Below are 17568 nucleotides of genomic sequence, written 5' to 3'. Positions count from 1 at the left end.
AAATTCAGGTCTACCTAGACTATAGTGTGAGTTCATAGGCAGCTTGGACATGTATTTGAAAGTTAGAAAGGGTTGGGGGACATGGCTGAACAGTTGAGTGCTACTACTTTTGTTAAAGGACCTGGGTTTAGTTCCCAGCACCCACATCAGGCAGCTCACAACCACCTGTAATTTCAGTTCTTGGGGATCCGATGCCCTCTTCTGGCCATGTGGACTCAGACACACACATTTACCAAAAAAAAAAAAAAAAAAAAGTAAACCATGCTGGGGGTATAGCTCAGTGATAGAGGGCTTACCAGACATGCAGGAGGCCCTGAGTTCAATCTCCACTGCTGAAAAAAACAAAACATCATTCAAGAGTTTACCAGATATGAGAAGCCAACATGTTGTTGCTGTCCTGTACAGACATCTCAGAGGACCCATGATAATTCATGCATTATTCAGGGTTGGGGGACCTGTTCCATTACCCTTCTCTAAACTCAAACAGCTCTCTCACATGAGCAAGGTCTATGTCTGGTCCATGGCAGGCCCTCAGTCCCAGCACAGAGGATGGCTTTGAGAAGCTGTTTCGTGAGTTCTGTTGAGTGAGGAAGGCTGACCGGTCCTCTGCTGTCCCTTGCAGGTGGGGACAGGTTTTATGGTCAGCTTTGCCTGATCTGTTGATCTCACTGAAAATCTCATGTGGACCTCCGTGTAGCTTGGCAGTAGTGGTTCAGCTGACAGTCCATTTGGGGAGTTGGATCCACTACTGTTTCTCACTCCTGAATTGTGACAAGTTTCCTGGCAAGCAGCCAGCTGCCCAACTGCCCTCTGCTGCAGCCGAGAGTCCTGTTTGGGGGCCAGTAGGTGGCGCTCTTAACCCTTTCCCACACCTCAGCTCCCTGGACCTAGCCGTAACTAAAGCAGCTGCTGACAGGCTGTAGCCCTGTGCCAATGTATGTACCCACAGGAGGGTGTCCTGGGTCACTCCGCTCCCTTACTTGTTGTATTTTCATGGTTCATTCCGTCTCAGCTAGGCACATCTCCCTGGGAATGCAGAGGTGTTTGCCTTAGGGGATCCCAGGAGATTGTTAGAGGAATCCTTGCTTCTGCCTATCGCCTCTGGCAGAAGAACTCTGCATCCAGAAAGTCATTCATTCCTGTTACACTTCTTCCCTGACCTTCATTTGCATGGCACTTGCCTCCAAAGTCCTTGCTTGTGTTTTAGCTGTTTGCCAAGTATGTGTCTGTCCAGCAGCTGCCTTGAAGGCCTGGATCAGCACCCACTCAGAGTCCTGCAATCATCCGTCCTCAGGAAGAGTTTGTGCAGTGATGAATGAGTGTGGGAAGAGGTGCCTCAAAGCTGCATGGGAAACACAGAAACTAGCCTTACTGTGCAAAAAAAAAAAAATGCCAATATTATGAAGATCACTGAAAGGTTGAACTATTCTAGAGGAAATGATGAAGACACACAGTGTTTGATCTTTATTGATTCTGTCTTACATCTGGATCACAGGGCTAGGATGCTGTGAAAACTATTAGGATAACTGGAGACATTTGAACACAGGCAGAATAGGAGGTAAAATTATGAGGTAAACTGCTCATCCTGTTGTATCAGTTGGTTCCAGGATCCTCCATAGGTCCCCCAATCTGCAGATGCTCAAGGCCTATATATATTATGTTATAGTATTTACATAAAACCTACATATATGTGTGTGTGTGTGTGTGTGTATATATATATATATATTTGTATGATTAAATCGTCTCCAGATTACTTATATATGATTTGGTGTAAATGCTATGCAAATGGTTGTCATACTCTATATTGTTTAAGAAATAATGACAACAAAAATGTCTGTATATTGTTCAATATAGATGCAGGGTTTTTTAGTTTCTGAATTTTATTATTTATTTATTTATTTATTTACTTATTTATTTTTGATCTACACTTGGTTGATTCTCTGCCACATTGAGACTTTGGCCATTATGGCTGGTGATTCTGTAGAAATCTGTCATTGTTCTAGGAAATACATGCTAAAGTATTCGGAGATAAGGGGCATAATATCTGAAAGTAATTCTCACATGGAGAAGTAAAATGTATTAGAAATAGGAACCAAATGAATCAAGGTGTAAAGTGGATACATGTGAAGGATCTGTGAAGGGATTTTTGGTGCTATTTTTGTAACTGGTTTCTAAGTTTAACAATTAAAAATAGCAATCTGTGCACATTGATATATAGCAGGTATCTGTAAAGAATAGGACAAAGAATGGCCACCCAGCATTGGGCTTTATTTTGTTAGACCAGGAGTATCACTTAGGATGCAGATTGACTCCTTCACCATTTGCCTTAGCAGCTATGGTTTAGAAACATTGTACACATTCACACTCTCATCTCCTTTGGTTTAGAAACATTGTGCACACTCACACCCTCATCTCCTTTGGTCTAGAAACATTGTACACACTCACACCCTCATCTCCTTTGGTCTAGAAACATTGTACACACTCACACCCTCATCTCCTTTGGTCTAGAAACATTGTACACACTCGCACCCTCATCTCCTTTGGTCTAGAAACATTGTACACACTCACACCCTCATCTCCTTTGGTCTAGAAACATTGTACACATTCACACCCTCATCTCCTTTGGTCTAGAAACATTGTACACATTTGCACCCTCATCTCCTTTGGTCTAGAAACATTGTACACATTGACACTCTCACTCTCCTTTGGTCATATCGGCATTCTTGTTAGGTGGTTCTGGCAGGCTGATGAGGTAAGATGAACAGGTTCTGAGAGGTTAGCTGTACTTGCCCATGGGCACACAGCCTGGCAGAGACAGAGAAAGGTTTCTGCCTGGGTGAGTCTTTTCCAGGAGAGGCTTTGTGAACCTGCTCTTCCTTGTGTTTAAAGATTGGACTGTTGAGCTGGGCGGTGGTGGCGCACGCCTTTAATCCCAGCACTCGGGAGGCAGAAGCAGGCGGATCTCTGTGAGTTCGAGGCCAGTCTGGGCTACCAAGTGAGTTCCAGGAAAGGCGCAAAGCTACACAGAGAAACCCTGTCTCGAAAAACCAAAAAAAGATTGAACTGTTGATTCTGCAGGGCACTCCTTAGGTTCCAAAACCCTGGACTAACTGTAGTAGGAAAGAACCAGAGGTGAAGTGTGCAGATTCACCTCATCTAAGTTGTGGGTGCTGTGCACAGTCTTGTTCTCTCTTGCTGTTGTTCACTTTCCTGAGACCAGCTAGGTGTAGAGTGCTGGGCACTGGAAGCAAGGACACCTGGAGGGCTTCCTAGAGGAGGGGGCCTGAGCTGAGCTTTAGAGGCTGGTGCTCAAATATCCAAAGTAAAAAAAAGCCTAAAAGGTTCTGCACCTCTGCAATCAGAGCACCAGGCCTTTGCCTTGAAATTTGTAAGCCAGGCTGGGATCCAAGAACAGCCTTTGCTGCCCTCCCCCCACCTCCCCATCTCTGGCTGGCTGGGAGATAAGGCACAGATGGAGGCTGCCTGGGGATTCTAGCCCCAGGCGCCTTGCCTCTGCTCAGACAGAGGGCCTGCTGCTGTTATTACTGTAAACAGGGCCTTCTGGGCGGCTCCAACCAGGGTCCTGTTGCCCAGATAGTGATCATGATTGGGTCTGCATGGCTCAGTGCTTCCAGGCCTCTGATGCAGGTGGGACAGTGCTCCCCACTCTTTGACCCCTCCCCGGCTGCAGCTGAGGGCCAGTTCCTGCAAAGGATCCGGAAATCAGTTGGAACAATGCATGATTGAAGTTCACTGGCCGCTTTGTATTGATTGGTCATAAAGAAAAAGGAAGAAAAGTGAAGTGGTATCTCTGTGAAGAGCTAGTTAATCAGAATGACTTAAACCTGCCTCTGCCTGCCTAGGACTTCTTCCCTCCTGCAAGCAGCAAGTCTAAGGAACTGTCTTGTCTTTGCAAGTCTTACTGTGTCAGGTCTGCTAGGAATCCACTTCTTAGTTTTTGTTTTATAGTTTAGATTTATTTATCTTTATGTGTGTGATTGTTTTGCCTGTGTACATGTATGTGCACTGTGTGTGCCCAGTGCTCATGGAAGTCAGAAGAGGATGTTGAATTCCCTGAAAATGGGTGGTTTGGAACCACTGCATGGGTTCTGGGAACCAAACGCAGGTCCTCTGCAAGAACAACTTATGCCCTTTAACAGCTGAACCATCTCTCAAGCTCCAGATGCTATCCATATTTAAAATGATAAGATTTTAGCAGTAATTAGAACTTTAGAGATATCATTCAATTCTGTTTTCCTGTAGAGGAAACATAAGGCCTACAGAGGTAGATTTATCCTGAGCAACATATCAAGTACCTGACAGAGCCATGACTAGAACCCATGACCATCAGCTGTCCAGGCCATGTCCCCAAATGTCCCCACCCACTCCTGAGTCTGAGATGCCTCCTACATAGTTATACACAGGAGCCTAAGTACTTTGAAAAAGACTGTTAGGCCACAAATCAGAAGTATTGGTGGCAGATTGGTATTTGTAGGTACTATAGAGAACTCGTGCCAACCGCCAGGGCAGGAACCAGGCACATATGAAGGAAGACAGGTCGTTTCTGGAGGATGCTGGTGACTGAGGAAGTTAGACAAGACAGCCAACTGTGACTGTTTTGATACAGATTAGCACAGGGGACCTGGAGGCAACAGACCATTTTAGGGAAACCTTCAAGGATGAAACCTGATTTGGTTAAGAAGAAAAGTGAGTAATACTGTGATCACTGCTGTGAAAACAACAGCAGAACTGGCAGTTGTCAGGAGTGTTCTGAGCCGAAAGTGAAAGTCAACCTGCCTCCCCTCCCCTCCCTAGCAGAAGTGATAATGCCACCTCTTGGTCATTGGCCTGCTGGCCCCTCCTACATACATCCCTGGTTGCTAGAGGAGACTTCGTTTTTCCTTGGCTCTTAGGCTCTGCTACTGATTGCCTTTACTTGGGAATTTTAGGCAGTTTGTTTGTTTGTTTGTTTTTAGAGATAAGATTTGTGTAGCTTTGGCTGTCCTGGAACTCACTCTGTAGACCAGGCTGGGCTCAAACTTAGAGATCCGCCTTCCTCTGCCTCCCAAGTGTTGTGTTTAAAGGCATGCACCACCACTGCCCCGTGGCAGTTCATTTTCCATCCACAGATACGTTCGAGTACTTGCTGTATTTTCCTATGCCATCCTTATTTACTCAGGACATCAGGTGTGACAGCAGGGACCCTTACCCACTGAGCCATTTCTCTCTGCCCCTCCCCCCATCACTGATGTAAAATGGGCAATGATGCTAATGGCATAGGCACATTGCTTTATTATATGCCAAGTGTTTTAGCCATCATGACTTATCTCTTGATGGCACCCCTATGTGTGACGTGCAGTAAAGCTGGTGGGAGACTTTTTTTTCCCCTTGAGACAAGGTCCTGTTATATAGCCCTGGCTAACCTTGAGTTCATGGCAGTCCTCCTGCCCCAGCCTTCTGATTGTAGGCAGGCACCACAATACCCAGGTTTTGTCCATTCTCCAACAGATACAAAGAGCAGGAGCTGTTTTGGGAAGGAACAGAGAAGCCCAGTCACACATTTATCCATGGTCCCTCTCTCTGTAAGTGGCAATGGCTGTATCTGATCTGAGATCTTTTCTACCTGTATACCCTGGGAGTTGTGCAAGAGCTGGGATTCAACTCCAGATGCCTGCTGTGGTCTCCTGTCTACTACCCTGAGCCATCCCCAGTTAGTATCACCTACCACTGCCCTGCCAAGCAAGAGAGTTAGTTAGTTCATTAGGTAGGGCTGGCCCCAAGTCTAGCGTGAGCCTGCTATGCCCACCCCCTCCCCAGCACGACGCGGGCTGCTCTGCCCTGCCTGGCAGCCTGCATTAAGCATTCTACTCATCATCTCAGGGATGATGGAATCCTAACCTTTACGGAGACACCGTGCTCTGTCACAAGCATTGCTCTTTTTAAAAGAGATTAATTCACTTGCCGCATTTTGTCCATTGGTGAAAATCGCAGGGGAGAGCGAGGGTGGCTTTCTCTGTTCTCAGAGGCCCTCTCAGCCACTCTCAGCAGGCAGTCATCCCCACCCCATCCCCAGCTGCCTCAGGACTTTGAAATGAGTGCCTGCTGGGCATTCACTTGTGAAGCAACAAAATGAAATAGGGAGATCTGGTTTGTGAAGTCCTAATTTGGGGGCTACTCTGTAGTGGGAGAAAGCAGGGGGGACTCAGTGCCCTCCCCACCCCTGACTCAGCACTACAAGAGGAAAAGTTGTCTGTGGTAAGGTTAGCTGTGGCTCTTCCACAGAGACCCACAGTGTGGTATGTCTCTCAATCCTGACAACCACCTTGCATGAGAGGGGTTAGCATTCTGTCCTTCACAGCAGGTGAATGCAGAGCCTGAATCTGGATACCAGGATCCTTGCTCTCTTCCATTACACCCTGGCCCCAAGAGTGCAAAGAATGATGTTCAGTCAGGAGCTGGGCTTGAGAGCTGATCTCACTGAAGAACACCACGGTTCACCTTCTCCTGTGGCTGAGAGGGGTTGCAAAGCCCTTCCCTGCTATACTGTATGTGGAACTGGCAGGAAGTGCAGTCCTCACTGACCTCACTGAAGGTCAATGAGGGGCTATGCCTGCTTAGGATGTTAGGACAGTAGGTAGCAGAACTTAGAACTAGACTAGACAGAGGGCTTCTGACTCTGCACGGTGTTGTTTTGTTATTGTTTGAGACAAGGTTTTACTGTGTATCTCAGGCTGGCTTCGAACTTGAAGCAGTTCTGCTGCCTCAGTCTCCCCATGAGAGGTATGTACTACCATGCTGGACTGGCCTTATATTGTTTTACTAAATGATAGCAAGTCAGAAGGACTCCCCCTCTGCCAGGAGTTTCTTCTCCTAAAAATGAACTAAACACCTTCACAGAATAGACAGCCCCATATTTATAAGTAGATCAAAATTGTTCATGATCACAAGTTAAAAAGAGCAGTATATCCTTTTTTCCCCTTAGACCTATAATCTCAGTATGCAGGAGGTTGAGACAGGAGGTTCATGAGTCAAGGCCTAACTGGGCTGCTTAACAGGTTCAAGGCTGGTGTAGGCAGCATAGTAAACCTTGTTTCAAAAAGAACAAACAAAAACAAAGAAGCCTATTACTGCCAAGTGTTGCAAGAAGAGGCACACACAGAGTGTCCCTGTCCTGCTGGTATAAAGGTCGATAGAGCATCATTCTCCTGGAGGATGCTGGCACTGTTTATTCACATCACATACATGCATGCCCTATGACCTAGAGGTCCCAGGAAACATGGAAGAGGATGTTCTTTGCATATTGGTTTTGGTGGCTACCTGGGTGTGGGTATCCCTGGGAGAGGGTAGAGGAGTTATTCTGGATTATTCTGGTCCCTGTCCCTGTTGTCTCCCTTTCACAGCCATGGATGTTAAAGAAGCTAACCCCAGGTATACATTATTTGTGTGGGGGAAAAGTCTCCTTTTTGCACAAACCATGTGGTGTCATTGAAACATTTGGCTCTGAAGCTTAGAGTGTAGATTAAGTTCTGGTCCTCACTGTGATTCTGAAGGAAGCTTCAGTCCATATAGGATAGAAGATTGGACAGGTTGGAGAATATCCTCTGCCCTTTCCTCATATGGACATCTGCCTAGTGGATGGACCATGTTTGGGTGTGCTTTTAGAGAGGGTCTTGCTACATTCCAGGCTGGCCTGGAACTCATTATGTGGTCCAGCTGGCCTTGAATTCATGGCGAACTTCCTGCCTAGGCCTGAGGATTATAGGCACGAGCCACCATGCCTGGCTGAATTGAATTCTTGATTTTGTCTTCCTTTAGTGGCACCATGGTCTTTGATTTCTTGCCCACATCTAGAGTTGAGCATAGGACCATGCCACTGGTTGGCTGAAATCAGTTTGGTCTTCAGACCTTTTGTTACATGAAGAGGGGTACAGTCTGGAGGTAGGCCGATGAGACGAGATGAGGAGAGTCCATTACCAACCTGCTGTGTGACCTTTCACAAGTCATTTTCCCTCCTGTTTCCTCATCCATTACAAGAGTTTACAGTCTGCGCCTTAAGCTTGTGAAGAGTAAATAAACGCAGGAACAAGAAGTTCCAAGAGGGCAGGCCATGCTCTACCAGGTGCTAAGTAAGACATGGCTTTGTTCACCTGTCTCTGTCTGCCCTCTGTTATAGGGACCAGGACCCAGAATTCAGATTTACAATGATGTGCTTTAGACTTTGGGTTTGTTGGTTTACTTGACAATCAATGGACTCCTATATGCTAGGCACCTGGCATGTAGATCCCAATAGGTCTACATGGACTGTAGTGGGAACCTAACTTAGCATTTCTGAAATTCTTTCTGTCTTTCTTTGGGTTGAAGGATTTGTATTTTACAAACAGCCATGATAAAATAAATACATTTGAGGAATGTGATCCTTTTGTGAACAGGGAACTACCTGGATAAGACTAAGCCTGTTCGGTCTTTTGTGCTAAACATGGAAAGTTAAGGGAGAGGGTGTGGGCACCAGGTTTGTATCGCATGGCCTGGAGGCAGGATTTCGACTCAGCAAAGGGGCTCAGAGGTTCTTGGGCCAGGGAAGTAGAAGTTCATAGCATCACTATTAAGATAGAGAAGGGTCTACGGCCATACCACCCTGAACGCGCCCGATCTCGTCTGATCTCGGAAGCTAAGCAGGGTCGGGCCTGGTTAGTACTTGGATGGGAGACCGCCTGGGAATACCGGGTGCTGTAGGCTTAAAAAAAAAAAAAATAGAGAAGGCTTGGGGGGATGACAGTATGGAGCTGGGTAGAGAGGGACAAGGGGATGTCTCTGGTGAGGGGAGTGATCTGAGGCTGGGATTGGGGATTAGAACTCAAAGGTCTCATCCAGCCTCCATATTTGTGATTCTTTATCTGTTCTCTTGAGATAGTGTTCTATTATGTTGTCCAGGCTGGCTTTGCACTAACTATATGTCCTAGGTATTTTTCTGTGATTATTTCCACTCTTGTCCATGATAAGCCACACACTGAAAATATTCCTCTGTCTTTTGTCAGGCTATTGTCGGAAGGTGCAGATGTCAACGCAAGGCACAAACTTGGCTGGACAGCTCTGATGGTGGCAGCCATCAGCCGAAATGACAGGTAAGAGTCTGCTTCCATCCAGGGCCGCCTGAGCCGGGTGGGTCTCTTCCGACTGTGTCCATGGCTGCTTGCTGCCCACCGTTGCTGCCCCTGCCATCTCCTTCAGAGGCAGGAAAGCTAAGGCAGGAAGTCCAAAATGCTGCATAGTGGATGTGGAGAGCCACATGTGGTTTCAGATTACAGCAGTTACCATTCATTGGCTTGTGACCTTAGGCAAGCCACTGGTGTTATCAGAGCAGCCACGTGTTTAAGAGCAGATTCTAAATGGTTACGTGTGTGAGTTTTGACCCTATCGAGAAGTCTTCAGTTACTGCCCCTACTGAGGGCTCTCCGAGTGGATTTTTCTTTGGAGGGTCTAGAGACTTTCATCCCTTCTTCCTGTTGGTGGCTTTTCCCTTCATTCAAGGTTATAGCTATCATGTAAAGATAAAAAGTAGGGACTGGAGAGAGAGCTCAGTCATTAAAGTGCATGAGGACCTGAGTTTGGATCCCTAGCACCATGTGTAAGCCAAGTGCATCTGTAACCCAGCACTGGGAGGATTGCAGGGACAGAGACAAGTGAACCCCAGGGACTCTTTGGCCAGCCACTCTGAGTCAGTGAGTTCCAAGTTTGATGAGATGAGGACCCTGCCTCAAAAAGTCAGATGGATTAGGCTGGGCATGGTGACACAGGTCTTTACTCCTACCACAGAGAGGCAGAGGCTCGTAGATCTCTGAATTTGAGGCTAGCCTGGTCTACACAGCTAGTTCCAGGCCAGCCAGGGCTACCTAATGAAAGCCTGTCTCAGAACTTTAATAAACAAATAAGTCAATGGACCCAACATTTGCCTTTAGCCTACACACATAGGCAAGTGCACAAGCACGGACATATGTACACACACACTAGACACACCAGAAGGAGTATAGGTAACTATCTATAACTTTGGTTTTGGTTTGGTTTTTCAAGCCAGGGTTTCTTTGTGTAGCCCTGGTTGTTATAGAACTCACTCTATAGACCAGGCTGGCCTCAAACTTGGAGATCTGCCTGCCTCTGCCTCCTGAGTATTAGAATTAAAGGCATGTGCCACCACGTCTGGCCTTATTTGTATTTCATAGCCACTCCACAAAATAGATATTGTTTGCAGTTGAGAAAACTGAAGCTCAGAGAGAAAAGGTGTTTTACCTAAAGTCATGTGTGCAGGCTGATCCAGCATGCACAGAGTGCATTCTATTCTGGGTATCAGTACTCCATCCAGCCCAGGCTGTTCTGGTTTCTGCCTCAGGGTCTCTAGAAGTCTGGTGGTATGAAGTGTACAGTCATTCTAGCAGTAACTGTATGAAAGAAATTGTGCAACAAAAACACCAAAATGTTTTTAGACTTTTTATCCAGTGCTGGAGATTGAACCTAGGGCTTCTGGCATGTGTGGCCAGCACTTTACCATTGAGACATGCCAGCTCTTAAAGGGATGCTTTCAGAGAAGTACTAGACCCTGTAGCAGAAGCTACTCAGATTGATAGTTAGAGGCACCCATTTTAATTCTCCCATCATGCACGTCTTTAAGGCTCTTATTGCCAGTTCTGGCCACTTTGGAAAAATCTGGAATGTGGAGAAAAGCCACAAAACTGGGAGTTTGAATTTTAGGACTTGGTCCACTTCAGCTCATCTGGAGATGCAGCTCTCCTTGAAATAGGCCTCTTTCTGCTCTTATCATGAACTTGGTCTCTATCACTCACTTGCCTTATTTCCATCTTCAGCTCCAAGCATTTATTCTTTAAAGATAGTAATAAGTGCTGGCGATGTAGCTCAATGGTAGAGTGCTTGCCTGGCATTCGATCTCCAGCACCACAAAACAAAAGCAAAAGGAAGAAACTATGTATATTTTGCTTTTGAGAGAATCCTGTTGTGATTCTGTGTTTCTCATGTGTTTCTCTCCATGAGAAATTATTTTTACAAACTTTCAGTAAATATGTGTTCTTGGGCTTCACTAGTCTTTGAAGAATCAAGCCTTGGGGAGTGGAACTGGAGAGATGGTTGAGTGGTTAAGAGCACTGGCTGCTCTTCCAGAGGACCCAGGTTCAATTCCCAGCACCCACATGGCAGCTCACAACTGTCTGTAACTCCAGTTCCAAGGTATGTGGCACCCTCATAGAAATAGATACAGGCAAAACACCAATGTTCATAAAATAAAAATAAATACAATCTTTTAAAAAAACCTTGGGGAGTTCATAATTTAATATGGAAAAGAAGTGCCAGTAAAGGGAAGAGAAAGACAGTCGATGATTTGGGTGCAGGATCTGCAGGGTTTGGGGTGGTTGGGTTGAAGGGATCTGTCTGGAAGCAGAATAGGTGGCTCACTGTTTCTTATAAGTCAGATAAAAAATGTCCGCTACAGGTTACAAATGGGGAGTTGTTACTCTCTGGTGACCAAGTACACGTGTTACCTCTTTATACCCGAGCACATGTTACCACACACGTTATTTCCCACCACTGATTCTACACCACCTACCCATCGTCTTGCCTAGTTTGCAAGTTTTTCCATAGGTGGGAAGAGTCAGTGGTGGTGAAGCCGGCAGTGTTTCTTCTGTGTGGCCTTTTCTGAGTTGAGACTAAATAGGAAATCGCACCCTTCTTAAGAACACTCTCAATTAGTGACCAGATAGCTAGAGGATGTGCTTTTGGGGACACTGCTCTCTGAGTTTAATGAGGTGTTGGTTTAACTGATTGCTCTGTCCTTCTCCAGGGACATTAGCAAATCAGTGACACCTGTTGAGCAAAATGAGCGTTGGCTTTTACCTATTTGGCTTCTAAGACTATTACTAGTTGGTTTTGTTTTTTGTTTGTTCGTTTTATCTTTGTAAACATTTTCTCGTACATAAATGTTTGTTATACATTGGGCATAGCCCTGAGCTCTCCCTTTGTGTTGTTTTGTTTTTTAACCAGTGCTGGAAATTGAGCCTAGGGTCTTTTGAGATGGAGGTACTGGTTGAGTTAGGGTCTCATGTAGCCCAGGCTGACTTTGAACTCCTGATCCTCCTACCTTAGCTTCCTGAGTGTTGGGATTTAGGCATGTGCCACCATGCCCAGTGTAATTACTAGCATTTTGTTTTTTTAAATATTGGTGGGTGAGAATGTTATATACAAGTATGTGCATATGTGTGCACTCACTAATGTATGTACTTAATGGAGACTAGAAGTCAGTGCTGAGCCAGGTGGTGATGGCGAATATCAGTGATGGCACTTTCAAGGCAGAAGACAGGTGGATCTCTGAGTTCGAGGTCAGCCTGGTCTACATAGTGAGTTCCAGGACAGCCAGGACAACACAGAGAAATCTTGTCTCGAAAAATGAAAAAGTCAGCATTGGGTATCTTTCTCTATCACTCCCCATTGTATTTTTTGAGATGTAGTCTCTCACTGAACTTGGTGATTTGACTGACTGGCTAACAAGCTCCTGAACCCACCTGCCTCTACTTACCTCTGCACTGGAGTTATAGACATGGTGCCATACCCAGCTTTTACTCGGATACCCAGACCCACACTCAGGCCTCATGCTTGCCCCCTGAGCCATCCAGCCACAACTGCTGGGTTTTTAAGCATCCATTCCATGCCCTCATCTTTCTTCTGTTATCCAAGTGGAACAACTTTCTATTGAAAATAGCCCTTGTCTGGTTAGGTTTATTTATTAATATCACATATAAGTTTGGGGGTCCCTACTGGTGCTAGGTACTTGAAATAACATCAGTGATAAACAGATCTCTGTCATGTAGAATTCTTTGGATGAAAGTAGGGAAAGCAGAGAGGCACTTCCCCTTCATTCAAGGCTGACAGCAGAGGACTTCTGCTTCCTTTAGATGTTTGCAGCCTGTGGACCCAAAGAGAGCCCAGTTCACCCTCAGGCATCAGCTTAACGTGTTAAGTCCATGGGGCTCTAGAACATAATCGCCTCAAATCTTTAAGGAGCTTAGCTGCTCACCAGTTGGGATTTCTGAATGCATTTATTTTATTTAGTTTTGAATAGGAAATGCAATGTCATCACTGTAAACTTTGTAAGTATACACAGAAGCTTAATTTAAGATTTACTCCTTTATTTTATTTATAAAAAGATTTTGAAGTGACTTAATTAAATACAAATATATATCAAAGATTTAAAACTGGATCAAGATCAAAATAATATTTTTAAAAGGAAAGATAATTGTATCAGGATATTGAGCCAGAGGTTTTCTTTTCTAAAAATAGGTTGTTTGTGTAAAAATAATATTGAGAAGAACGTGGCAGTCTCCCGAATTCCTTCTATCTAAAGATTAGTTCTTGAGTCATACTTAACGTAAGTGGAAGTTTGCTGTATTGACTGTAAATTAGGTAACTAATGAAGCCAAATATCAATTCAGAGTTTTGGTTCTGGAGAGAGACACTTTGTTCTGAAGTTCTTTTAATATTATTTCATACATCCAGCAAACTTTAAACCATCGTGTGTCAGATGCTGATGTGCTGAGCCACCTGAAGATTCAGAGTGTAAGCAATCACAAACTTTGTCCTAAAAACATTACTTGAGGGAGCAGGAAAGTGGTTTGGCCAGTAAAGTCTACTGCATAAGTAAGGAGACCCACATTAAAAGCTGGTCAGGACAGTGTACCCACCTGCCTGTAATCTCAGGCCTGGTAAGGTAAAAATGGGCAGGTCCCTGGGGCTTGCTGGGCTGCCCTAGTGAGCTCCAAGGCCAATGAATAATCTTGTTTCAAAAATAAGGTAGAGAGAATTGAAGACATTCAACATCAGCCCCTAGCTTCCACACATATGTGCCCATGTATACGTAGCACATCACACACAAGTACACACACACACAAGTTTGACTTCTGAAAAGGACTTGAGTAATATAATGGCCATTGTCCTAAATAGCCAAAGACTTACTGACACTCTACCAGGACCATCACTTAGTCAGCCCTAGGAACAGCTTGGGTAGAATATTAACAGTAACAGTCACTGGTTTCCAAGCCCTTGATGAGCCTCCTGCCACAAGGCACTTGTTTAGCCTGAGTCCGGATGCCCCATTCTGTGTTGCACTCTGACCCAGCCAAACTAAAGGCCAAGCCACACGGTCCTGGGATGATCACTTCCACTTAGAATAGCCTTCACCAGCTAGTGCAAATATATGGAACTTTCAGTGAAATTCAATTAGTCTTCCTTTAAGAAGGAAAAGAAATCCAATTTTACCAAACATGGACAGACGGTGGACAGCACTTTGATGTTACAACCTCTCAGTGGTGCTTTACTTAGTCACAAGTTCATAAGCAAGAAGGCTTAATTACTTGGGAAAACACAGAATTAAAGCGAGACACAATGTCTGAGTATCTGCTGTCGAGCGACTTGATTCGAACCTGTGCACCCAGTTCGTGTGTGGTGGAAACTTTGATGTGTGGGATGACAAGCTGAAAGTCATGACCTGCTTGGAGAAGCTCCTTCAGATGGCAGTTGCAGGATATGTAGGCGGAGAGGCAGGGTCTGCCAGGCCTGTTTGCTCAACTTTGATGTCCAAGCAGCCACAGGCTCCACTGTTTGCTCTTTCACTGGAGGATGGATTGGGAGCCTCCCACCTTTCCCAGTGGACAATTGCCACCAATGAAGTGTGACGACTGTTGACCATTCCAGAAGCCTGGCGAACCAGAACAGGGCTTTGGGAAGTACAGAGCTGGGGGTGGAGGTGGGGGTGGGAGGCTGTTTGTAAGACAGTCATTTCTCCAGATGTAGCTTTCCTTAAAGTCCTGGGGTGGTTGGAGCATGCAGTGGAGATAAAAATAGTCTTCTATTAGCAGACACCAAGTACAGCTTGAGCTAAGGTCCAATACGCCAAGAATATTTGCCAATTGAAAGTTTAAGTCTTTCTTGTTCCCTTCATCAGAGTATATATGCAGAGAGAAATGGTATGGTAAAAAAAAATGGCATGGTTTAGATCATTTTAGTTTCTAATTCCTCAAAAAACAAGCTGTGAAAACATATGTCTGATTAAGGAATAGTAGTAGACTATATAAAGAACTTTTACAAATCAATTAAAAGACAAGCAACTATTTTTTTTTAAGTGAGCAAAGGACTTGAGATATATCACTTAAATAAGGGACAGATGGAAAATGTGCATATGAAAAGACATAATGTTAGTCATTAGGGAAATAGAAATTAAAATTATAATACTATGCTAACAGTACTAAATCCTGGCAAAGTTGCAGAAAGAATTGCCATGCATTGCTTATAGGGCATATAATGATACAGCCACATCGGAAAATACTTGCACAGTTCCTTACAGAAGGAAAGCAAACATGTGCCACATAGCACAGAAATATCAGCTCCTAGAGAAATAAGGTATTTGTCCTAGAGATAAATGACTTGTATGCAGATATCTGTAGCTATGTATGTAGACTTGTATGCAGATATCGTAGAACAACCAAAGCCTGGAAGTCACTCAAGTGTCCATCAAGTAGCAAACGGACAAATTGTGGTCATCCATGCAATTGAACAACCCTCCATAGTTTAGGGGTCGGGGGCAAGGGAAGCTGGAGAGATAGGTTAGTGTTTAAGAGCACATACTGCTCTTACAGAGGACCTGAGTTCATTCAGTTACCAGCATCCACATCAGGCAGCTCACAAACACCTATAACACCAGCTCCAGCTCGAATACCCTCTTATGGACTCCACATGCATCTACACATACCCACCCTACCCCACCCCCACCACATTACATAACCCAAAATAAGTCTTTTTTGGTTTAGGGTCTCATTATGTAGCCTCAGCTGGCTTCAAACAAGATGATTTCTTTGCTTCCTTTTAGGATGTGTACCACCACGCCCCTGGCAATAAATCTATTTTTTTTTTTTTTTTTAAGAGAACAAGGGGGTTAGGGAGATGGTTCTGTCAGTAGGAGCATTAGCTTGTGCAAGTAATGAGGACCCAAATTCTAATCCCAAATACCCACATTAAAAAAAAAAAAAGCTGGGCATGCATGCACATCCATATAACCTCAGTATTGAAGGGTTGGAGACAGGCAGATTCCTGGAGCTCACTAGCCAACCAGCCTAACTGGGATGCCACCTTCAGGTACCATGAGAGACGCTGTCACAAGGACAAGTCCTCTGGTTTCTGCATGCACAGCCACAAGTTTGTCCACCTGCACACAGAAGGAGAGAACAGGAACTACTCAAGATACAGAACCAAAAAAGGTTTCCTCAAAAGCCTTATGCTACAGTAAAGTCAACTAAAATCCACCTGTTGTAAAATTTCATTTATACCATATTCTGGAAAAGGTAGGTAGTGTTCTAGGGACAGAAATCAGATGAATAATTGGGTTTGGAAGTACAAAGGGTATAGAGGACCTTTTAGGATGGTAGAAATATTCAATATTCTATATCTTTTGGTTGGTTGGTTGGTTTTTCGAGATGGTTTTTCTGTGTAGCCTTGGCTATCCTGGAACTCACTATGTAGACCAGGCTGGCTTCGAACTCAGAGATTCACCTGCCTCTGCCTCCCAAGTGCTAGGATTAAAGGTATGGGCCACTGCCGCCGCCGCCGCCGCCACCAACACTACCACCACCACTGGCTAATATTCTGTATCTTAATGATTGTGGTGATTACATGTGGTTACCTACAAAATTATTAAAATGCATTAAGTCAAACATCTTGAAAAGTTATTCTTGGCTACAAAATGATAAGACCAATCTGGTTACATCTACATTGACCCTGTCTCAAAAAATTTATGTATATACACACACACATGCACATATATATATAATCTTTTAAAAGGTGTATTTTAGAATGGTATTTCAAAAGCATAAATGATACTTCAGTAAACATGACTTAGAAAAGCAATTTTAAAAGCTGTCATCCCAGAGCTGGATGTGGTAGTTCATGTCTGCAATCCCAACATTTCAAAGGCTGAGACAGGAGGATTCCCACAAGTTGGAATCCATTCTGGGCTGTATAATGAAGGAGTTTCAGACCAGCCTGGGCTAAAGTGAAACCCAACCTTTAAAAAGCAAAATAGATAGCATAGGCACCCCTGTAATCCTACCTCTCAGGAAGCAGAGGCAGGAGCATGCAGTAAACTCAAGGCCAACTGGAGCTATATATTGAGGTCCTGTCTCAAAAAAACAAAACAACTAGTTAAATAGCTAGCTAGATAAATAAATAAATAAAAAACTGTCACCTCTCTTGAATATTCATTATTAGCTGTGACTGATGGTATACTGAGAATTCGTGTTTGTGGTATTACAGTTAGTTACCAGGAGTGTTTTGATTCTTTCTATTGGTGGTATCCAGCAACAGAACACTACATGCTCATGGTTAGTAGAGAATGGAGATCAGTGATTTCATGAAGTATTGCTACTGAGGAATAGTGAGAGTTACCTTTGTCACAGCTTGCGTTGGCTTTGCATATGCTCACAAGGTATATGACTGTTCATTCCAGTGAGGAGAAAGTCAGAGCTA

General features: G+C 44.4%; 1 protein-coding gene and 1 non-coding gene across 3 annotated transcripts in view; both read left to right on the top strand.

Moving 5' to 3' along the window:
- Clpb (ClpB family mitochondrial disaggregase) overlaps positions 1 to 17568 on the top strand; it is a 125972-nt gene that overhangs the window by 14655 nt on the left and 93749 nt on the right. For both annotated transcript variants that reach the window (XM_059270237.1, XM_059270247.1), the window contains exon 3: positions 9036 to 9122. In XM_059270237.1, coding sequence (XP_059126220.1) covers positions 9036 to 9122 — 87 coding nt within the window. The remainder of the gene's footprint in view (positions 1 to 9035; positions 9123 to 17568) is intronic.
- On the top strand, positions 8618 to 8736 carry LOC131902928 (5S ribosomal RNA). The gene has a single exon (XR_009377197.1). It is a non-coding gene; the product is annotated as a 5S ribosomal RNA (ribosomal RNA).

This window comes from Peromyscus eremicus, chromosome 1 (genome assembly GCF_949786415.1).
Source record: "Peromyscus eremicus chromosome 1, PerEre_H2_v1, whole genome shotgun sequence".
In the NCBI taxonomy this organism is placed as follows: Eukaryota; Metazoa; Chordata; class Mammalia; order Rodentia; family Cricetidae; genus Peromyscus; species Peromyscus eremicus.
This window is presented reverse-complemented; position numbering and strand designations above follow the sequence as displayed.